Here is a 24,565-nt window from a genome sequence, read left to right on the forward strand (position 1 = left end):
AACTTTAATTGCTCACTGATTTTTTATAGTTAAATTTTTCCAGATGTCTATATAAAACTTTAGAGCTTCGCTACTTATGTATGTTGTTATCCATGTTTTTTACTTTTTCTTTTTAAATCTAAAATTAAAAAAAATTGGGTTATTGAATTCAACCCTCCCCTTCTTAAGTGCCCCTAGAGGTCTTTAGGAGCGTAGGCGCTAGTTCTCTTTAATAAAGTAATAGGATATCTTGTGTCTGTCAGTCCGCTATGGTCCGTTATGGTGTTTCTCCGCTAGTAGACTTAAATGTTTTGATAATAGGTAACTAGGAAAATATAAACATCATTTTTATTAGGAATGTACGTTTTTGTACGTTTTTTTACTTTTTTTATGTACGTAACGTATTTTTTTTGTGTACGTTTTGTACGTTTTTTATTTTCAAAATTGGCTGGCCAGTCTGTAGAAGTCAATTTTTTGTGGAGCTTCTCCGTACTAGTACGCATCTTAGTTTATAACTCACTTGGTCCGTCTGTAATGGAGAACATAAAATAAATATGGAGTAATAAGGTATAACCAACAAGGAAATTAATTCGAAAATTGATTTGGGGGGCAAAATGACGCAAAGTTTATTAAATTGCCTTTTTCATCTGTCGTTGGGGGGCAAAATTTGTATTTCTCCATCGAGAAATTATAGGGTAATTGTGGCATTCTCTTAATATTGTGCTTATTTGTAAACAAAAGAAATCCAGTCATTGCAGACTATAGTTTTTAGGAATAAAACAGGACTGTTCACAAGCAAAACAAAATTAAAGATTTTATGTTAAAATCATTATGATAAAAATTCTGACCTCCAACTATTAAGCTATTCTACACTTTTTTTGTGCTCCTTTAGTGGTGACCCTTGTAGTTTTCTTTCCTATTTTTGCCTCACACAATGCTATATTGAAGAAAAAAAATATTTTTAAGAGGATAATACCCAAACTTTGCTAATGTTTTTGTGCTTTAATTTTAAGGATGTTGTTGCATTTTTTTTTAGAATGTACCGTCTGTGGCGACGAAACCGAAGTTCATAAATATATGGGAGCAGTTTCTTGTTATGTGTGTTCTGCTTTTTTTGCTTATACTGATCCAGAGAAAAGGTAAAGTGTTTCTATCAGGGATCTAAAGGGATAAGACAATGGCCAATAATTGATGTACATCCCCAATAATAACACACAAAATTAACCTATCTGTAGATTAAAATTAGTGGTTGAAACGTTTCAACACTCATTATAGTCCTCAAAGTTGTAATGCCAACGAAGAAGAAAACGTTATTATAAAACTTTGGGGACAAGTTTAAAAGACAGCCCAGTGTCCCCACTTTTTCTTTGTTGCTATTGTATGAATTATTATTATTTTTATTATATGATGAACATAAATTAACCCCCCAAAATTTTTCAATCTAGATTTTTACTCCCTCTAAATACAAACGCTTGGACGTCCTTGCACTAGTCCCCAAAGTTTATTATAATATTTTCTTATTCGTTGCCATAACTTTAGAGACTTTAGTGAATTTTGATTGGTTGATTTATTAAGTTGGGTGTTCAAACGTTTCAACCACTTATTAAAATCCACAGAAGGGGTAATTTTGTGTATCATCATTTTCGATCATTATCAATTAACTACATCTACATGATGCAATTGATTCTATATCCATCTATCCCTCAAATAAGCAAGATCTTATTTCAACGAGCAGTCTTCCTCCACCCCCCACTAAATTTCCGTTGTCATTCTTAACAAACTTTGGGTATTGTCCCTTTTGTGGCAACGCCTCTTAAGGGGCGTTTTGTCGTTTTTTAACAGTAGCTTTTCTACTATTTATAGCCACTGCGGGGCAATCATCTAACCTAACCTAAAATAACCTCTCAAAAGCTACTGTGAAAATACTACGAATCGCCCCTTAAGAGACGTTGACATGAAAGGGACTATACCCCAAACTTTTTGTTGTTGTAATTTTTGATGCAAGAAAATTAATTAATAAAAATTTAATTATTATTTTTCTAGATGTGAATATGGCGACTGTAAGATTACAAAGCTTACAAGACATCATTGCCAATACTGCCGCTTTAAGAAATGTCTTTCAGTTGGTATGAAGCTGGGATTGAGAAAAACAATTAAAAAACCCAACCCCGATGTAGTTTCTGAAATTGTTGAAAAGGTTAAATCCGAAGGAAAATTATCTGAATATCAGTTTGATGACAACAAGGATAGCATTGGAAATAAAGCTGAGACAGCTGAATTTGACAATGAACCAAACCAGATCAAAGCAAAGAGATTGATTGAGTTTACTAATACATTTCCTCAGGTACAATTGTTAAGTTCTTGTCTACCTTTAAAAGAAGTAGCCTTGACATGGTGAGAAATTCTGTTTGTTCATTATCTATAATACAAAGTAGCTTGATGTCTGTCCGTCCCTTAAGATCTCGGTAACCACTGAACCGATTGGATTCTACTCTTCAGGGAATATACCTACTGGTCCTGTGGTGGTTATAAGCTTTTTTCTTGGGGGGTGGTGTCAGTGTTTATTATTATGTTGTTTTATCTATGATATGTTTATTTATTTCAGTTTGTGTTCTGTCAAGATATTTATTCATCTATGAAGATTTGTTTATTGAATAAATATCTTTCAATATTGAATCAACAACACACCAAGTCTATACTAGCCAATCATTGTAAATCTGGAACAAACAGATCATAATTAAAGCAAATAATCTTAAAACCTTAAAAAGATTTTCACCACTAAAGTATCTGCAATGTAATAAAGACGTCCAAGCTTCGATAAATGATAGTAATAAATAAATACACAGCATCACAACATTTAAGATATTTATTAAATAAACAAATCTTCATAGATGAATAAATATCTTGACAGAACACAAACTGAAATAAATAACATATCATAGATAAAACAACATAATCATAAACAATGACAGGTGGGACACCCACAACCCCCCCCCCAAAAACAAAAAATACCCCCCCCCCCCATTTTTTTTGGTTTTTGGGAAGTTAGTTCACATAAAACTACTGGCAGCACCAGTATAGTAGTACTTAATTTTATTTTTTTTATTATTTATTTTTACTAATTGCAAAGTTTTTATTAAAATTAAGTACAGCTGTTTGGATTTCTTAGATTGTCTCAATACCTCGTAGGGACAGGATTCTCCTTAATTTAAAGTGATCATTTATAGTAGCCAGATCACCATCTGTTGGTAATGGATACAATACTCGGATACTTGGTTAAGTAACATCCAAAAGACACCCAACCCTTTGATAGCAGCTTTAGATACTATTTTAACGTCTCTAGTATGACGTGGTGTGGGCCAGTCTCGATCCCGCTTTGCCGAGGGTATAAATTGTCTTGTTAAACATCTTGATATCTAATGTATTTATTTAGAGACGAGGCATATACACTTACGATGGCATATTGAACGCACTGGATACTGGAAACTACAATTATTTTATGATAACAAGGAAGAGTTTCTTTAAAAATGCACTGTATGGAGAATTCAGCACAGGGTGCGGCATTTGCACTCTACGGAATTTTGAGGCTCATCAGATAGAACATCATATGAAGATGCACTTTAGAAAGGGGGCTTGTAAAAGTAATTTTTTTTCTTGATTTTACATTAAGAATTTTATGGATACTATGAGTCAGTTTTTACAATTTTGTTTGTATATTCCTTTGGTGTGTAAATTGTATTAGTGATTTATTGAATCATAAATAAAATAAAAAGTCTAAAGTCGGTTTTGTTAACTCCGAGAGGCCAAATACCTGGGTTAACAAAAATGTTATTGATCTTATGATTGTTCATTTTAATATTCGTAACAAATTACATGATTTTTGAGTATGTCTAAGAACCGGTTCCAATCCAGCAAATAATAATTGGTTTCAAGGTCATACTGGAATAGTTATTTATGTTTAAGAATATTGTCAAACATATTTTATTTTAGCGTGTGAACAACCCCTGTTTTCGTTTGAAAGAAGAAATCATAACAAAAGAAATCACTTTAAAAAATGCAGGATTGATTTTAAACGTTATTTTTAAGCATCATCAAATGGGTCTATCCGTAAATAATATGATAAAGATTGCAATAGATAATACTAAAATAAATTGCATACATATAAGGGATGGTAATCCGAAATCAGCAATCCGCCAGTTTTTGAACCAAGTATCCGAATCCGCAATTCTAATTGCGGATTCGGATTATTAATTTTTAAGACTTTTGTAGCACTTAAAAAAGTATTTTATTGTTTCCTACAAGTAAAATGATGGGTACCATTTAAAGAATTTTTGTATTTTATTTAAAATTAGCTTTCAATGCTTATTTTAGGTTAAGTAAGGGTTAAAAGATGGCCGCTGTAGGGGCTAGAATTATTTATTTATAAAAAGACCTATAAAAGTATTGCTAGAATCCACAATCTAAAAAACTGTAATCCGCAATCCACGGATTTATCCGCTTTTATTTTGGGCGGAATTTTGTAAGAATCCGAATCCGGCCCATAAATTGGGTGGATTGCTAACTGTAATACATGTATATATTATATTATAATATTTTCTTCCTCTTTTAAGAGGAGAAGCCGACATAAGGCATGAAGTATGTCATAAAAATGTAAAAATATAGCCTTTGGGTATCCCTTCCTTGCTCACAAAAAAGGGATTAATTCACTAAGAGAAGAACTATAAGGGGTATGGTTGTGCAGTAGACTGTCCTATATAAAATTTAAGTAGTTCCAATTTTAAAATCAATTGAAAACAGAAATTGTAAACAATTTTGGTATGATATGGAGAAGCACAAGAAAGTATGCCATGGCATTGAGGTGAAATTCATGTATATTATCTATAATAAGTAGTATAATGTCTGTTCGTCCGGATGATTTTTCAGCCCTACATCCGCTGGACTAATTGGGGTTTTGTTTCATGGATTATACCTTATGGTGATACAAAGTTTTTAGGATTGATATGTTGACCCCTTAGTATCTCTTGCTCCCGTTTGTGCATAGTCCCCCTAACAATATGTCTGTGTCTCTGTCTGTATACTGGAGGATCTTGCTAACAGCTGAACCGATATGGTTCTCCTTTACAATGTAGCTTTAAATAGGTCCAAGGAAGGTTTATAATTTTATGCCGAAGGTTTTCATTATTTTAACAAAAGGCCCCTAGAAAAAATGACCCCTCTTCAAAATTTTTTTTACTAAAACTAAAATTTAAATGCCGGTTGGGGTGTTGACTCTCACCCTAAAGTGCACCTAGAGGCCACAAGGGGGCGTAGTCGCTAGTGCTAATTAAAGTGATGAATCAAGAAACAATTCTTTTTTTTATTAAGAATCCATTGAAATGCGAAGAGTGCGGTAAAATGTGCAAATCAAAGTTGAGTCTGTCAACACATATTATCTGCATGCATAAAAACAAAGAGACAGTTGTTTGTGATACCTGTGGCGAGTAAGTTTGATAATTCTTTAAAAGCGAGGATACTAAGTATCCAACTTTGTCTGTTAGTCCATCGATCATACTGTCGGCGTCATAAGTGGAAAATATAACTAATTTGGACAACCTCCATAAAAGTAAAGGTCTGAAACGGACTGGCACTAATCATAGAAAAGCTTCGCTTTAAAAAAAACATACCTTCTATTAGAATTTGACCTTCATGTAAGGCACAAGCATTATGACTTAATCTTTTTTTCCAGTATCGCTTCTAAACCGATTACTATCCGATGCATATGAAACGGTTCTTATCCATATAATAAAATTATGTATGTCATCGTATTATATCTAGTTATCTACGATTAAGAAATTAACAATCATCAGATTAAAACCAACTTTTTAGCCCATGCCCTCGAAATCTTGGGGCTAAAAAACTGGTTCAAATCTTATAATTGAACAATTAAATATCCGAGAAATCTGTTTATTATAAAATGCGATAAATAACTATTTTTTTATAGGTTTTTTAGAGGTCCGCGTAAATTAAAATTGCATATGCGTAGTAATCATCCTGGTGTGTTTCACTGCAATATATGCTCACAAATATTACAGGAACAGATATAAAGTTTTTAAATCGGTATTTAAAATTGTGGTAATGTTTTCACCAGTGGCTTTGCCCCGAGAGGTAATTTTAAAAAAATTTAGTATTTCTGGTGCTGCCATTCATTGTGAAGTAACTGCCTAAAACAATTTTTTTGTGGGGGGGGGGGGATTTTCATTTTTAGGGGGGTTGGGGTGTCACACCCCCCAAGAATATATCCTATAAACACCACAGGACCAATAGGTGTATACCCTGAAGAGTAGAATCCGACCGGTTCAGTGGTTACCGAGATCTTAAGGGACGGACGGACAAACGGACAGACATCATTCTACTTTGTATTATAGATAACATTTATAGTAGTAGAAACACTAACATTTTAGATAGACTAGAAAGTTTTGGTGATTCCCATGAAGATTTGGTTTTTTAAAGTTAGAATTAAAACTTTATACCTCCTTTTTTTATCTAGACTTTGAAGGAACTGAATGCTCATAAAAAAGAAAAACATCTAGGAAAGATTTAATCAAATCATTTGTATTATATAATAAATAATATTTGTTATCCTAATATAAAAGAAGCATGATATCTGTCTGTTAGTACCAAAAGGTCTTGCTAACCTGCTTGTATTAGTTATCTTTTCTCATAGGTCCAAGGTAGGTTTTGGGGAGTAAAATATACCAAAGGAAAATTTAGTCAGGCTTCTTTTAAAATTTAAAACTTCAAATATTCATTATTTCTATGCGGTAATTGGATGCCAAAGTAAAATGATTAGAAAATTGTTTTCTTGTTTTTCTTCATATGATTATGAGCTTCACTTATTACACTAGTCCCTCAAGTGTTTTAATAACGTTTTTATTCGTTGGCTTAACAATTTGTGGACTTTTATTAAATTTTGACTGGTTGATTTTTTAAGTTGACTGTCTAAGCTTTCAACCACTATTTGTTATTTTATGTATCAACATTAGGGATGTACATCAATTTATCGGCCATCTTATCCTTTTAGATTCCTGTTTTTATGTAAACCCCGAACAAACATGCAAATCTGAATTTTCAAAATAGCAGCTTTATTATTCATTTAGGATGATTTTACAATAAATATGAAATAGATGCCTATTTTGGTTACAAAATTCCACTGTTATTTTTTAATTAATCAGCACCAATAAAGCACAAGATCTCAAAAACAGCATTTGGGGGAAATACTGGTGAACAAACATATTATGCAAATCCAAAACAAAGCAAAAAAAAAGGTTTTTTGGCACTTTTCTCCTCTTTTAAAGATTGATTATGATAAAATAATAATTTTTAAGGGATTTATGCATTAATTATTATGAAATACAGTATAAGGTAGAAATTAATGATTTTTCTAAATAAGAAATGTTTGAAAAAAATAAATTTGATCCCTATCACTTTAGAGGACAGCTGCTGACCCCCAGTCTTATGGATGAACCTAAATACATGTTAAAGATAAAAATTACCCTGAAAATTATACAAAAATATTTTTTGGTGTGTTGAAAAAATCTATTTTAAAATCTTGATTTTGAGGATGATGACCTTTAAGATGCCCCTATTGGTGGTGATGGTGAGCCAAATGTTATCAAAGTGCATGTCCATGATGACAACTTATATATTAAACTATGATCTAATTTTTGTAGTTATAGCATCCTCTAGCCCAGCATTATTAAAAAAGAAAAGAATTGCAATTTTATTTACTTCAAATCATAAGGTGAATACTGTAGTTTTTAGAAGATGGTTATATTTCTTGTTGGAAGGCTCCATTGGAGGCTGCTATGACTACAAAAAATGGTACATAGGTTAATAGACAAGTTGTTGTAATGGGCATGTACTTAGATAACATTTGGCTCACCATCACCACCAACAGGAGCATCTGAAAGGTCATCATCCTCAAAATCAAGATTTTAAAATGAATTTTTTTAAAACATAAGAAAACATTTTTGTATACTTTTCAGGGTAATTTTTATCTTTAACATGTATTTAGGTTCATCCATAAGACTGGGGGTCAGCAGCTGTCCTCTAAAGTGATAGGGATCGAATTTATTTTTTTCAAACATTTCTTATTTAGAAAAATCATTAATTTCTACCTTATACTATATTTCATAATAATTAATGCATAAATCCCTTATAAATTATTATTTTATCATAATCAAACTTTAAAAGAGGAGAAAAGTGCCAAAAAAACCTTTTTTTTTTGCTTTGTTTTGGATTTGCATAATATGCAGACTGGCCAGAGTGTACGTTTTGTACGTTACGCATCGAATCTGTGTACGTTCTGGACGTTATTTTGATATGTGTACGTAACGTATTTTGAAATTTGTATTTTTGTACGTTTTACGTTTTTTTTTTAAATAATAAGAATCAAATATTAGCAGAAAAGTAATTTGTATGTTTTGAACGAAAATTTTAACAAAAACTATAGGTGTATTATATTAAATAAATTCAAAATTATCTTAAATTTTCATAGAACAAAAATATGTAGGTAAATTATGCATATATGTTATTAGAACTTATAGTTTAAATTTATGGATTGGAAATATATGTTCTATAGATATAGTTGAAACTATTGAACAGAAAAATATATGCAGTTGACTAAACTCAAGTTTAAATGCACTTCATGCAACTACCCCTTTAATAAATTTTACGATAATTTTTTTTCAAATTCTTTATATACTTAGGTAAATTTTTCGATATATATCATATGGTGCTCAGTTTAGGATTAAAAAGTCTTATTTTTTTTTGTATTTTCAGTTATTAAAGAGTAAGAATCAAATATAAGTACCTATAAAAGTATTTGTATATGTATATGTATTTGTACAAAAAGTATTACAAAAATAGTATATTATCTATAATACAAAGTAGAATGATGTCTGTCCGTCTCCTTGTCCGTCTGTCTATCAGAAGCTTAAGATCTCAGTAACCACTGAACCTATTGGGCTCTACTCTTCAGGGAATATACCTAATAGTCCTGTGATGGTTTTAAGCTATTGTCTTGAGGGTAGGGACACTTAAAGCTTTTTACTTACTACTAGTATTAGCGGCTTCGCCCCTAGCCTCTAGAGGCTTCTTCCCCTCCTTTATAGAATCGTTTGTTCGAAATTTGTCAAAAAAAAACGAAAAAAGATTGTTATGATTTTTTTCATTTAGGTTTCGCCCCAGGGTGCGGTGGGGGTTCCCCTACCCCGCTTATTTGCATTAGTTTACAAAAAAAAATTGAGAGTGGTTGATTTTTTTTTTGGAGGGGTGGGTTTCCCACACTCCAAGAAAATAGCCTAAAACCACCACAGGACCAGTAGATATATTCCCTGAAGATTAGAACCCAATCTGTTTGATTTACTTTGTATTAAAGACTAGTATTTTCTGAGATCTTTAGCATTAGACAAAATAACCCTATATTTTATTGTATGTATATCCTATAAATCCTTTTTTTTCTGTAGCGAAGAATCTCGCTAAGTGCTGAACCGACATGATCTTATGAGGTTGTAGGCTATTTTCTCTGTCCTTCCATATCCCTTCGAGAACCTGTATTCAAAATGGTAGAAAAATAGCCTAAAACCATCTCGGTAACTGTGTGAAGTTTCCCTGAAATTGAGTAATCAATCGGTTCAGAAATGAAAATCTTAAGCATCAGACAAAAAACTTACTACTTTATATAATAGAATATACTCAGTACGTAATAACAGGATGTATGTCTGTCTGTCAGTTTATTTGTACCGAAGGTTCTCGCTAACCGCTAAACTGATATGGTTCTCCTTTACAGGGTAGCTTCTCATAGGTCCTGGGAGAGGGTACAACCACCCTCCCAAGAGAAATCACTCTTAGAAAAAAATCACCACTCTTCCCCTATTTTTTCTTTCTTTTTAAAATTGAATTTAAAAAAAGGGGGTTGGTCTACTCCCCTCTCCCTCACTAAAAAATCTATTAGCAAAGCTACTCTATAATCACTTTGTCAGTCCGTTTTGCTATCGGAGAAATGTGATTTTCTCGGCTCCTGTTTTTTTTTATTAAATAAGTTCACATTCTACATATTTTCATTGAGATTTGCCTTTTGGTTGGGGTGCTAGATCTATTCCTAGATTTTCAAGTTTTCATGGTTTTCTCGACTTCTATTCAAGATTGACGGCTGAAATTTTTAGGGAATAAATAAATTTTCATTCTACATATTTTCAAAAAGTTTCTTAAGGTTTGTCTATTTGTTGCAGTGCTAGATCGATTCCTAGATTTATAGGTTTTTGTGATTTTCTCTACTCATATTCTTAAAGGCGGTTGTAATTTTCAGGGATTGTATAAGTTTTCATTCTTAATACTTCCACTAAGTTTCATTGAGATTTGCTTATTGGTTGGGGGGCTTAATTTATTCCTAGATTTTCACGTTGTTAATATATATTTTTAAAAAGGTTTAATGATTTATTTAAATAAGTTAAATGCTTATTTTTTATGACACTACTCTATAGTTTATTTATTTTCCCAGATTTCCATCCATAACTTTTGAGCTACGCTACTTAAGGATGTTGTCATCCTTGTTTTTTACTTTTTATTTTTAAATGAAAAATAAAAAAATGGGTTTTTATATTCAACTCCCCCCTAATCAAGTTCCTCTAGAGACCTCCAAGGGCCTTTTTTGTTTGTGGGGAGTGTTGTAGTCGAATTGACACTGAAAGTATCAATCCCCTTTTTAATGACCATTTAAGCAGAATGTGTTATCTTGCTGCACTGTTTACTCATTTGACTCTATTGGATATTAGATCCTGAGAAAATTAGTATAATTCATGCTCTCCATTGTATTATGTTAATTGTTAATTCTCTAAAATTTCAAAATTGTTTTTGTATCTTTTTTCCCTAAAAAGGGACTTTTTGTACTTAAAATTTGTCCATTCTTTTCAGAAATTTTATCAAAACATTTTCATTTTCGGACAAAATTTCCCCAAAATTTCCGCGGAAAAAATGTCTGGGAAATTAAGTCCATTCCTTATCCCAGATGGGACTAAATGCCACATAACATTTTATTCTTTTTGCCGCACCAAACCATTCCCATGTGCTAGTCATACATGTGTAATGACAGTACATTGTTTACTAATTGTAATTCACTCAATTTTTTATTATAATTTAGTATCAATTAGTTCTTAGAGCTGAAAGGTTCTAATTGTGAAATATTGTTAAAATAATTCAGTTCTTCTTTTAATTTAAATTAAAATAATTCTATTGAATTTAGTTTCAAGTTTAAATTTAATCTTTTTGCTTCTTTCAATTAAGCAAATTAAATTTTATGAAATCTTTTATTTTTTAAAAGTTTTTTTTAAAATTTTATTTTGAATTTTTAAATATTTTTATTTTCTTATCCATGTTATAAGTGATAATTTTCCAGACCAAATGCTACTCTATATTTGTTATATTGTGATAACTCAAGGTAATACTTTTAATTATTACCTAGGATTCTTATTAAAGTCAAGAGATAGATTAGGTACATTTATTGCTTCCAATTGTTCTAAAAGCTTTTCTTTTAAATCACCATCATCCTATGAACCTGATTCTTAAATCAACATTTTACCAGGCTGAAGATTTTCTGATGATCCGTTGAGAGACCCCTGACTGCAGACATTTTAATTCTTTGACAGTCTTAGTCATCCACTTGTCTGCATGAAGCTCCCCTCTCTTTGTCCTTCTGATGCTGGTCATCCCTCTACGAGCCTAGTTATGCAATTAGAAGAAAGCTTACAAACCCTGATATCTGAAGTAAGATTTAATATCAACCAAATTTGAACTATTGAACTTAGTGAATGTAGCTTGGTCTATTTTAACTTAAATTTTTGTAATAGTTTACTTTAAATTATCTAGTCAATTGTAACTTATAATTCAATCATAATGTTCTTTAAATAAGTTTAGTTATGTTGTTGTAAATAAGGCTAAATAGTTATTTAATCTTTATTAATTAGATTTATCTTTTTTAGGTAAATCTTTTTACCTTTTCACCATGAAACGAGTAAATGTTGCAGAAGATATCATAAAATGGGTGCTGTCCGAATTTGCTATCAACCACCTTGGACTATTTTTGACCACAATACTGGCCCACCTGTACCCTCTGTATTTGGTTGCCAGTACAGTCCTTATAATAGGAAAAACTTTGTACGTAATAACAGGATGTCTGTTTGTTTGTACCAAAGGATCTCGCTAACACTGAACCGATATGGTTCTCCTTAACAGGATAGCTTCTCATAGGTTTTTGGAAGTTTTATAACTATTTTGGGGAAGAGTATCACCATCCACCCTCCCAAGAGAAATCGACTTTAGAAAAAAAATTACCTCCTCCCCCCAAAAATGAATTTTAATTGCTCACTGATTTTAAGTTAATTTTATTCCAGATGTCTATATATAACGGTTGACTCTTTGAGCTTTGCTACTTATTTATGTTGTCATCCATGTTTTTTACTTTTTCTTTTTAAATCTAAAATTAAAAAAATGGGTTATTGAATTCAACTCTCCCCTCCTCAAGTGCCCCTAGAGGCCTTTAGGAGCGTAGACATTAGTTCTTTTAAATAGAGTAATAGGATATCTTGTGTCTGTCAGTCCGCTATGGTTTTCCTTTACAGGTATCCGCTAGTAGACTTAAATGTATTGATAATAGATAACTAGGAAATTATTTAATTTATTTTTATTAGGAATGTACGTTTTTTTTGTACGTTTTTTTACTTTTTTATGTACGTAACATATTTTTTTGTGTACGTTATGTACGTTTTTTATTTTCAAAATTGGCTGGCCAGTCTGAATATGTTTGTTCACCAGTATTTCCCCCAAATGCTGTTTTTGAGATCTTGTGCTTTATTGGTGCTGATTAATTAAAAAATAACAGTGGAATTTTGTAACCAAAAGAGGCATCTACATTTCATATTTATTGTAATATCATCCTAAATGAATAATAAAGCTGCTATTTTGAAAATTCAGATTTGCATAATATGTTTGTTCGGGGTTTAATTTGTAATCCCTGGTGAAAGATTTAGTTGTTTTATCATAATTGACAGAGTCGCATGGAAAATTTTGTGAAGAATGTGGAAAGAAGTTTATGAACTTGAAGAAACATAATTTATGTCACATGTATGTTGTCTTTTTTATTAGCAAAGCTACTCTATCGTTCACTTTGTCTGTCCGACCATAACACTTTGGGGGAAATTACATTTACTCAGCTGCTAATCAAAAAGACGACATAATGTATTTCATAAAGATTCCCTATACCAGTTTTGTAGAAGCAAAGCACACAATGCCATGCACTTGTTTTGTTTAAGAGGTTAAAAAGATGGGTTTCTAAGGTTTGATGGGGGTAATCTAATGTATTATAAAAATTTTGAGGGGGATGAAATGAGGGGTTTTCAAAGTTTTAGGAGGGGTAAATAGTAAATACTCCTTTACCTTAACCCTTGGACCTCTATGATGCCATATAATGTATGTTATACATCTTTTTCCCTTAAACAAAATAGATCATGCATACCATTTCATGCAATTTTAAACAGTGTTCCGTACATGTACCAGCTCTTTATTCCTCCAGGGCACAGTGTTATGGCTGAATTAAAGCAAGCCGTTTTGTAAATGTTTAAAATTAGAAGTTTTTGTGTAACAAAAGTTGTCGCAAATATAGGTATTAAATGATTCTAAAGTGTTGGTACCCTTTTTAGGTAAGTACCTACTACCTAGGTTTTTTTTAATTTTTCTAATCAGTTGTCACTAAACTAATTTATTTTATTTTAAGTAAAAAGGAATGCTGCTATTGTATGAAGATGTATAGCGCAAGCAAACTGTGGTCTCACATTCAGTTGGTTCATGAGCAATCTTTAGTAGTCTGGGTAAGTTAAACATTCATTTATAAAATTGCTTATTAGGGGTATAGTCCCTTTCGTAACATCGCCTCTTAAGGAATGTTTTGCCGTATTTTCACAGTAGCTTTTGATAGGTTATTTTAGGTTAGGTTAGTTGATTGCCTGGCAGGGTTAGGCAATTGGCCCCCCAGGGTTAGAGCCCCCCGCAAGGGCTAGAAAAAGGAGTAAGAGGTGTTGCCACTAGTGATGGGAATCCGGATCCGGAATCCGAATCCGGAATCCGGAATCCGCCCAATTTTCGGCCAATTTTGGAATCCGAATCCGGATCCGGAATCCGTTTTTTATAGCGGATTCCGGATTCTAAATTGGTAGGCTAAAATTACCGTCTTTTTTCTTAAAACTCCCTCTGTTTGAAGGCAAAGATCAAAAAAAAATTTTCTACATAACAAATTTTAATAATTACTAATGTGATGTAAATGTTTTAGTTATGCTGGAAGTCAACACTTTAAATAAATCAAGGCTTCAACCAAGTAACATAGTGATAAATTAACGAAAAAAGCCATCCCTCTGTGACGGACTGCCTTTTAAAATACTGCTAGAATCCGGAATCCGAATCCGGAATCCGCCAAAAATAAGAATCCGGAATCCGCAAGAATCCGTCACTTTTTTTGACAGATTCCTTCAGAATCCGGAATCCGAATCCGGCCCAAAAATTCGACGGATTCCCATCCCTAGTTGCCACAAAAGTGACTATACCTATATCTTAGTAGCCAGGTAATAAAATAATATTGTGCAGAATATACACTCTTGAATGTATATTATATAATTGAAAATAATTTTTTTTTCAGTGTAATATCTGCAACAAGCAATTCAGCCATGATAGAAATGTTGGCAGACACTTGAGAGATGTTCATAAAATAGAAATCACACACAAGGAGGTATTGGAAAAAATGAAGAAGGGAGAAATTAAATCCAAGAAATATGAAGTCAAACAACAACAACCTGATGATGAAGGTTTAGAAATGATGAAATAATAAACATATTTTATTGAGATATTTCAATTTAGTTGCTTGAATTAGATAAAAAGGGGGAAGGAGAGATGTCTTTACGCCCCCCCCCCCCCCATCTTTATTCGCTATTTATGGCCCTTAATAAATTGAAGGTTGATTTTTCAAATTTTACCAAAATAATAAATTTTGGTTTATTTAATTTTAATTGAAAAAAAGAACAAGAGAAAATTTGTTTTGAATAATTAATTTTTGATAATTTTATTGTAAAGAGAGAGAAAATTTCTATTTAATTATAATGATTAATGTTCTAATTTTAATTCGATGTAAATAACTTACTGTATTTTATTTTAAAATGAGTTCTTAAAGAATAAAACTAAATGTACAAATCCAAAATATTTAATTTTAGAGGTGAAGTATTGAATTAGTGAATTTGAGTACAACTGCAGATTGTGTCATAATAAAAACGTTAAAGGGTTTAATACAAAATCAATGAGAATCAATAGACTGTTATGATTGTATTTTTAGTATTTTTTTGTAATATGTATCCTTAATTGTAAAGGTTTTTGTCTCTCCTAATACAATCTGGCTTACAATTGAACTCAATGAATTCTCCATTTTTGGGGCAAACTTTACAACGCCTTCGAAAAGGCCTGGGCTAATAAAACTGGTATTAAATTTATTATTTTTATCTTAATATTAACAGAAAATTGTCTGTATTAAGATGCTATACATAATTTCTGATAGTGAACCGGTTTTAATCTAGCTGATATTTTTCGATTCCCAAGCCATACTGGACAAGAGTTTATATTATTTTATAATTTCTATTTAATTACTGGATTTCATGACTCAATGTTTCCAAACCGAAAATGTACGCGCTAATTAGAAATTGAACAAATTGTACTCTAATGAATATCATTAATACAAATTAAACTCTCTGAAAGCTATTACTAATTAACCAAGGGACTGAAAATTTCAGGGATCAAATAGATTGATATTCTAATTATAAAATCTACATATTTTCATTAAGTTTTATTAAGATTTGTAAATTAATTGGGGTGCTAGATCGATTCCTAGATTTTTGTTAGTGGTTAAAACTGGAAAAATAATATGTGGTTTTAACTGCGCTGGACTTTTCTTGCCAACCTTGCTATCATTAAATGAACGCAGAGTGAGGAAAGCTTAAAATTATAGAACAATTTACTTTATTTATTTGGCAAATACTTCCTTTTAATCATCGCTGTCAATTGGAACAATGCATTTTATAAACTTAGAAATCGATTTTAACTTTATAAATTATAAATTACCTACATTATCACATGATTTTTAAGAAATTATTTATATACTCAATAATTAAGATTTTATGTTTTTCACTTGTAGATGTGCACCTAGCATATTCTAGAGGCTCTATTTTTGAAGTGATAATTGGGGGACAGAAAAATAGCCTTAAACCATCCTAAGACTTACATTTTACTAGGAACTAAGTGAAATTTTTCTAACCCTACAAGAAGAGGGTAAGCAACTTAACATGTAGGTAGGTAACTAATAATATTTTTTATTTTATTTACTAAGTAACTTAACTAATTTTATGGTAGGTAGTAGTAACTATTTTTGAAATTTTAGGATTTTAAACCTTAAAAGGCAATTAAACTATAATTGAACTTCTTTCAGATTTTGTGATAATAATATTTACAATGACCACACAAATGGGAGTGCTTCTTGAACTAGTTGAAGCTGTGGAAACTAACATGGAAACTATTTGTACTCTAGCAATAAATATTAAAGTACCCAAAGACTTAATTATGAATTTAAGCGTTGCCAAATTATCTATAGTTGAAAGTAAGATATATCTTACTAAACATATAGCTGACAGGTTTACAATGATTGATTCTACAAGCATGGAAACTAATGCTGACAAAGATTCTAAAATCAAAATACAACAAATTCCTGAGTTACTTGAGTTGCCAATTGACCCTGGAGACATAAAAAATGAAGTCTACATTCTTGATCCGAAACAAGACACTAAAGCTGGCATAAGAAATAATTTAGAACCATCATTGCTGGAACAAGCATCTTCTATTAATGATTTGTTACAATCCTCAGAAGTATTTTGTAAGTATGAATTTGATAATAATTTCCAAATTCCAAGTGTATCAGTACAAGATGATGGAGATGCTATGGAGGTTATGGAAGATGAAACTATTCTTGATGATCCAGATTACAATGGTGATGACTTGAATGATATGAAGGGTGAGACTTCTTCAGAGGATGAATTCTTAGATGCTTCTAAATATTCAGGTAAAAATAAGAATAAAGATACCTATCTTTGGGTGTATTTTCTTCTTAAGATAGGTAGGTTTTTTCCTTTGCAAAAAAAAAAATATTTTATCCTCCACCCCCTAGTTTAAATCAATTTTTCTAAGGTATTTTATTGTGTATAAATGAGTGGGCATGTAACATTTTACTCATTTTACAAATATTTCCCTATATCTTAGTGTTTTTGGACAGATTTAAAAGATTATAGTGTCAGCTGATGTTGTCACTACACTTTATTTTTTCCCCCGCCTGCATATTTTTCATTCTACCCGCTCCTCCATTAGCAGGTTATCCCATGCAGAATATACACCCCTGAGGTATCCTTATCCTTTTTTTTCACTTTCATATGTAACGAAATTTTCATTAAACGTTTGTAAACTCCATAAGTCATTTTCACCTGAAGAGATGTGAAACAACTTAAGTTTAAAGTAAAATAATCCTTGTAATGCTTATATCCAAAAATCTATGAATTTTAAAGGCTACTAGCTTTCAAATGGCTGAACTTACATATCATGTCCGCCCACCGTTATACCGTCTTGTGCGAGCACAATCTATACATTCCTCCGTTTGGCCGTTAGAAGCCTTTAAAGTTTTTTGGATACCATCGTTTTACATTTTACCATGAACTAATCTTGACCCAAAGTTGTCAATCATTCTGTAATTTAGGAATCAATATCGTAAGTTGATAATTAATTTTGGATATTTTCTTAAGTTGTCAATACAACAAACAATTAAAAAGATAAGTATATTATAGGTACCTAACTAACTATCATTTTTTTAGATTCGAAAAAGAAGGAGAGTAAAAAAGAGAGTAATTTGAATTTTTATTTGAAATTACATTATAATAACAATGGATGTATTATCACTTGGATCTTACACCAGATTTTCATTTTCTCTAATGTATTGCAACACGCAGCGGGCTTAAACAATACTTACTCCCTTCTACCCCATTTTACTACATCCCCGAAATGAACTGACCAATAAATAAGTTTTATGTTAGAAAGCTAAGTTAACGATACTTATTCCCGTGACATACCTACTATCCACGTTTTTCCATTATTATTATAATAACATAAACACAATCCAAAAACATTTTTCACAGAATTAAGTTTAAGAGTTGCCTAAAACATTGTATATTTCTCTAGAATAGTTATTTATCGCAACGTGTTATAAACAACTTTCCGTGGATACATTAATGTACAAATATAAGATTAAAACCAGTTTTTTAAGCCCTGAGATGCCGAAGGAACGGGCTATAGCATCTGGTTTATTCTTATGGTTGTACATTTCTATATTCTTAGAAAATTGGATATAATACAATGCTATACATCATTTTTCAGTGTGGGTGAGAACTGGTTGTAATTCACCGGATATTAATTGGTTTTGAAGCCATACTGGAAAATATGTAGGGTCAAGCGGGGCATTAACCGGTAAGGGGCATTACCGGTAATTTTTTACCCACCTTCAGAAAATGATATTTTTCTCCATGTTTTAATCGACTGACAGAAAAAAGCACAAAACCAAATTTGTTCCTTATTAAATTGCCTACAAAAAAGTATAAAATGAAATTTTTGTGAGATGAATTTTAAGGGTACTTTTTGGGTCTCAAAGTCGGACGAAATTTTTTTTTCAAAAAATTTTTCACCTAGGTGTATAAAGATCGACCTACACAAAAATTGGTAAGACCTAGAACTGATCCGTAAAAACCTTTTGAACTAAGAATTGCCCACTCTTTCTAAATCCGTTGAGAGCTTAAATGTAGAGTTAATATTTTTTTCAAAAATGACCAAAGTTCGCGCGGGGTATTTTTCGGTAACGTCGAAAAAAAAATTAAAATTCGATTTTTAAGATCAATTTTCAGGTTTTCTTTGGTAAAATCTAAAATTCAATATGGGCTTTTTAAGAATTAGGCCAAAAAGTGAATAAGAGCAGGTTTTTTTATATAAAAAAAATTAAATTTTATTTTTTAAGAAAATTTTTGTGAAAAAAAAATCGAAATTTCTCGTCTTTTAAAAAAAATTATTTTTGACATAGAAGGAATAGTCCGATCTTTATGAAAATTTTTGTGGATAATCCCTATAACCTATACTAATTATGATTATTTATGTTTGACTGGCCGTTTGGCCGTTTTTCATCGATTTTTTTAGGTTGAAAAGACGTTACCCACAATGCCCCACCGTGGGGCATTTATCGGTAATTTCTTTGAGTCCAATTATGACAAACTTCTAAAAGTCCTAGGATAACGTCCTATTAGGACCTGATAGTCCTTTCCGTAAGCTTTCTAATGGTCTTGGTCCCATTTTAAAATATTAATATTTACCCCATTTTTTTCTTCAAAAAACCGAAAAAATTACCGGTAATGCCCCGCCTCACCCTATTCTTTCTTTATGGGAAAAAAATCTCTAGGAGGACTTTCTTATGGTGTAGTGGTGTCAAAAAAAATGTTTTATTAAAATAGTTAGGGAATGGGTTTTGGTGGTGTTTTTTGTAGAAACTATAAGCCTAACCTAACTAGTTAAGTTCCCATCCCCCTCCCCCTGTTCCTAAAGTGTATGTATTCTAATTAATATTTTTCTTTTCCAATGTTTTTTTTTATTAAAAAGTACAAAATCCCCTCTCCCATAATTTTAAATAAATTAATATTAACGGGGGAAGGGGGTTAGTCTTTGTGTGTTTGTATTTTACGTTTGGCTAGCTATCTTGGGTTCAGAATAGACCAATAGGATGAGGGCTTCTTGCATGGCAAAACAAAACAAAAAAATATCGCCTCTTTTAAATATAATGGAGGGTAGGGTTTTGTGTTTGCTAAGCACCTTTAAAAAAATCTCTTTTTTTGTTTACAGGAATAAAACTTTGTGAAGTCTGTAATAGCCCTGCCGCCTGCTGGAATTTAAATGGAGTAGTTTCATGCCGCGGATGTCAAGATTTTTTTAGAAAATGGCACAAAAAGTAAGTAACAGGTTCTAACCCATAGGTATAATATTACATAACTGTATCAGAGCATAGCACATCCTCTCATCACCAGGTTGGTTATGGGTTCAATTTGCAGCCCAATACACAAAAAGTGGTGTTAAATGCCAGCTTATACCAAAAATGAAATTTATTGAAAAAAAATCATGCAACATATCTGTAAATTTCAGCTGTTGTTGGGGGAGGGGGGGGGGGGGTGACACCTAGTTAAATTGATGACCTTTTTATTTGCCCCCCAAATATTATTTTAGAATTATTTCATTTGTTGGTTATACCTTATTCCTGGGTAAAAGTTATCTTGTGAAATGATGTTGTTGTATTGGCTGTTCTTTGTCCGTTTCTGGTCCGGGTTGTCATCAGAAGGATGGTGGGGGGCTTATGGTGGGGGCTCTGGAGGGGGGCGGAGGAGGGGAGGAAGACTAGTGAAACTTGGATGGGTGGAGAGGAAGGCAGCTACATGGGAGGGATTTTGCCAAAGATCCATAGGAGTGAGATTTGTGGGATTGTTTGGGCAGGAAAAGAGATGTTGGACAGTTTCTGGGGTAGGATTAGCGGGACAGGATGGGCAGTTGGGGGTAAGAGAAGCGTTGATGGAATGGAGGTAGCTTTGGAGTTTAGGACAATAGTTGGATCTTAATTGGGAGAGGATGGTTCTGTAGTGCCTGGGAAGTTGGGTCTCGGAAGGGTTGATGTCAGGGGGGGCGTGGTTGAGGACAGGATTTGGGGGGTAGGAATTTATGGCTTGGGTAACAGCAGAGGTGTGGAGTCTGGAGATTGTGGATTTGTAGTTTGTAGGAAGGAGGGTGTTGTCGGGTGAAAGAAAAGGTTGTAGGGTGGGAAGGAACATGGATTGAAGGGTGGATTTTTTGGATCTAGGGCCAGGGGGGGTTGTGACGTTGTGGAAGGATGGATGGGAGGGGCGGAGGGAGGAGGCCAGGTACTGGGAACATAAAAGGGAAAGGTGGTTCCGTACTGGTAGGATTTTGTTTTCTTGGTGGAGGTGGCTTATAGGAGATTTTTTAGTGGAACCAATACAGATGCGGAGGGCTTGGTTTTGGAGGACTTGGAGTTTGTCAATGTTGTTTTTGGAGGTGTTAGGGAACCAAACAGGACAGGCATAGGTGGTGATGGGGCGGAGGAGGGTGTTGTAGGTGGTAAGGAGGGTCTCCTTCTGGTGGCCCCATTTGGTGCCAGCCAGACATTTGAGGATTCTAAGGCGGGAGGAAATTTTTGAGGAAATGGTGGAGACATGGGAACTGAAATTGAAAAAGGTGTCAAAGGTAACTCCAAGGATTTTAGGGGTTTTCTCAAGGGGAAGGGTGGAGCCGTTAATTTGGACTTGAGGATGGAGGTTGGATTGGTGTTTGCGGTCGGGAGTGAAGAGGGTGACAGTGGATTTGTTGGGGGCGATGGAGAGGCCGTTGGAGGAGGCCCAGTCAGCAATTGAGGAGAGGTGGGAGTTGATGGATTCAACTGACTGGGGGATGTCAGGAGAGGAGTGGAAGGAGTTAAGGTCGTCGGCATAGGAGGAGGTGAGGGCAGGGGGAATGTGGGGGGCATCTGCTATGTAAAAGTTGAAGAGGACAGGGGAGATAACAGAGCCTTGGGGGACACCAGTGTGGACGATTTTAGGAGAGGCATTGGTGTTTTGGTAGGAACAGAAAGCCATCCTGCCATGCAAGTAGCAGGACAGCCATCTGATGATGTTAGGATGAAGGTTGGAGGAGGAGATTTTTTGGAGAAGGAGGTGGATGGGGATGCAGTCAAATGCTTTGGAAAGGTTGATGGTGGCAACAGTTGTGCGGCTGGGAGGGAGGTTTTGGTTGAAGCCATTGGCAATGGTGGTGGAAAGGTTGAGAAGGGAGGAGGTGGTGGAATGGAGGGGTTTAAATCCGTGTTGTGAGGGGTGGGTGGAAAGGGATTGTTTTAAGTAGGGAAGGAGTAGGCGTTCAAGGACTTTTGCTGCAGGACAGAGGAGGGAGATTGGGCGGTAGGAGGTGGAAAGGTCACACAGTGAGCCCAGGAATCCAACTTTGTGGAAAAAATTATTTATGCCCAAAATCGAACTTTAGAAAATTAATTATTTTAAAAGTCCATGTTAAAATTCATCATATTAGAGGAGGTTTGCCATTTTAAATTAATGAAAAATTTTAAAAATTAAAGTTTTTATGGCCTTCTGAAGTTGTTACCCTGGAATTCATGAAATTTAGATACAAAAATCTCCCAAAAAAAATATTTTTAAATTTTTTTTGTTTTACTTGCCATTTAATCAAATATTAACTTAGGACGTAATGTAATAACATTTTAGAAAGGTTGTGCAATTATCTAACGCTGGATAACAAGAAACTAAATAGTTTTGTATAAAAAAAACCTCTTGAATCCATATTAAAGAAAGTTGGTGAAAATGCAAAAAAAAAGCACGTTGAATATTTTTTTAAGCTCTGATTCAAATACCTTGATCTTTTTAGCAACGAGGTGAAAATTTTTAGGATGAAGTTCTAGCATTAATTAGGCAATATATAAGAGGATCCCATTGGTCTTATCAACTTTCACTTAGTTGCTTAACCTCTATAGATATTTTTGTAAAGGTCGTTTTAAGCTATTTTTAGTGTATAATCCTTATATAATTTGCTGCCGGATTTCATTATAGAGAAAAAACCTTTTACAGGGTAAAAATCTGGCAAAATGCCTTTCCAAAAAATCATGGCATAAAATTTTCCCACCAGTGGTGGAAAAGTTAGAGCACCTCAAAATAAAATTTTACTATGCCCTTGTGTATTGGACCCTGAGGGCCTCCTGGAGGGGCTACCAGAAATCTAAAGGTATCTTTAGAACCACAATGGCCGGCTCTAACTGCACTCAGAAGAAGTTAGAGATAATTGCCGGCCGCCTTCCGTCCTTTAATTGGCGGCAAAGTTAGCACACCAAAAAAATGACAATTTTTTGTTGTGTTTTTTGCACACAGGGCGGCGTGTGTTTGTGGCGCAGCCACGTGTATTACCACTTTTTTGTAGGTCATTCCAAGCCGGATTGGCGGGTGTGCGGCCAGAGGTGATCTGACCGGCCGTTTGGCCGACAGCCGCAGTTAAAGGTCGCAAAAATTGTCAAAAATTGAGTTTTTTGAGGATTTTTGGCATGCCAGTGCAGCCAGACTGCTTGGCTGACAGGCCTGGGACACATGTCACTTGACACACTGGGCCATTGCCCATCTTTGCTATTTTGCACAATTTTTTTCCCATCACTTCCCTGGCCGTGATGGCCATTCAAAGTGGCCTGGGTCAAAATCGACCAAAACCCAATTTTTGGGGGTGATATTTTGACCCCCCAATCATCTAGAGAGGGAGGAAGGGATAATCTTGTTAATTCTGTAAAAGGTACTATAAAAACCTTTTAATTAAAAAAAAAATTGTTTGATTTGGTTGAAAAATAAGGAAGTTATTAATTTTTTCCACAAAATTGGATTCCTGGGCTCACTGTGGGTCAGGGGGTTTACCAGGTTTGAGGAGGGCAATGATTTTGGATAGTTTCCAAATGGCAGGGATGTTAGCAGCGGAGATGGACAGGTTAAAAAGTTTAGTGAGGTAGGAAATGCCATTTGGACCAAGGTGTTTGAGGTGAAGGATGTTAAGGTTGTCAGGGCCAAGTGCAGAGGAATTGGAGGAATTTTTAATTGCTTCAAGGACAAGGGCAGGGGTGAAAGGTTGGAAGTCTCTGTTAAGGTGGTTACGGCGGCGAATTTTGCGGATGATTTTTCTGGAGAAAGGGTTTGAAGTGTGGCGGGAGACAGAGGTGAATTGACTGGTGAAGGATTCAGCAATGTGGAGGTGGGATGTGTGGACTTTGTTGTTGTTGAAGGAAATGGGTTGGTTGGAGGGAGGGGAGTTGTTTTTGCCGAAAAGGGATTTGAGGAGGGACCAGAATTTGGAAGGGTTTGTTCTATGGTCGGATTTAGAGAGGGTTTCTTGCCATTTTTTGTTGGAATGCTGGTTAACTATTGAGGAGATTTGGTCATTAAGGATTTGGATTTGAGGATCATGAGGGTTGGTTTCTCTTAAGGAGTCTCTTTGCTGGATGAGGGGTTTAGCCGACTGAGGGAGGGAGGGGTTTTGGTTTTTGATGAAGCCGGCAGGGACAGTGTGTTTGGAGGCAGTTTGAAGGATTTGGCGAAAAGTGGCTTCACCTTGGGAGCAGGAGGAAGGGTCAGGAAGGTCTTCAAAGAGGGTTTCGGTTTCAAGGGTAAAGGTGTCCCAGTCTGCTTTATGGAAGTTGTGGAAGGTTTTAACAGGGCGGGGGGTTCTGGTGATTTCAGGGAGGGAGAGGAGAATGGGGAGGTGATCAGAGCGGAGGGTGGTGAGGGTGTGCCAGGAGAAATCAAGGGCAAGGTGGGCAGAGCATAGGGAAAGGTCAGGTGATGTGGGT

General features: G+C 34.0%; 2 protein-coding genes across 6 annotated transcripts in view; both read left to right on the forward strand.

The window, feature by feature from the left end:
- The window catches only part of LOC145326806 (uncharacterized), a 54,121-nt gene extending 37,589 nt beyond the window's left edge, over positions 1 to 16,532 (forward strand). For 3 of the 4 annotated variants that reach the window (XM_080170227.1, XM_080170228.1, XM_080170226.1), the window contains 11 exons: positions 1,016 to 1,118; positions 2,023 to 2,323; positions 3,413 to 3,620; positions 3,970 to 4,036; positions 4,774 to 4,837; positions 5,344 to 5,459; positions 5,960 to 6,048; positions 6,504 to 6,546; positions 13,063 to 13,137; positions 13,787 to 13,880; positions 14,702 to 16,532. In XM_080170227.1, the coding sequence (XP_080026353.1) occupies positions 1,016 to 1,118; positions 2,023 to 2,323; positions 3,413 to 3,620; positions 3,970 to 4,036; positions 4,774 to 4,837; positions 5,344 to 5,459; positions 5,960 to 6,048; positions 6,504 to 6,546; positions 13,063 to 13,137; positions 13,787 to 13,880; positions 14,702 to 14,887 (1,346 nt within the window). In that variant the 3' untranslated portion in view covers positions 14,888 to 16,532. The remainder of the gene's footprint in view (positions 1 to 1,015; positions 1,119 to 2,022; positions 2,324 to 3,412; positions 3,621 to 3,969; positions 4,037 to 4,773; positions 4,838 to 5,343; positions 5,460 to 5,959; positions 6,049 to 6,503; positions 6,547 to 13,062; positions 13,138 to 13,786; positions 13,881 to 14,701) is intronic. The other variant, XM_080170223.1, reaches the window with a different exon arrangement.
- Positions 16,533 to 16,554: 22 nt separating this feature from the next.
- Positions 16,555 to 24,565, forward strand: part of LOC145326808 (uncharacterized) — a 33,117-nt gene continuing 25,106 nt past the window's right edge. Inside the window, exons 1-3 of one of the 2 annotated variants that reach the window (XM_080170232.1) lie at positions 16,555 to 17,158; positions 17,958 to 17,987; positions 20,020 to 20,125. In XM_080170232.1, the coding sequence (XP_080026358.1) occupies positions 16,555 to 17,158; positions 17,958 to 17,987; positions 20,020 to 20,125 (740 nt within the window). The remainder of the gene's footprint in view (positions 17,159 to 17,957; positions 17,988 to 20,019; positions 20,126 to 24,565) is intronic. The other variant, XM_080170233.1, reaches the window with a different exon arrangement.

Source organism: Acartia tonsa, chromosome 8, assembly GCF_053477335.1.
Source record: "Acartia tonsa isolate MP-2025a chromosome 8, ASM5347733v1, whole genome shotgun sequence".
In the NCBI taxonomy this organism is placed as follows: Eukaryota; Metazoa; Arthropoda; class Copepoda; order Calanoida; family Acartiidae; genus Acartia; species Acartia tonsa.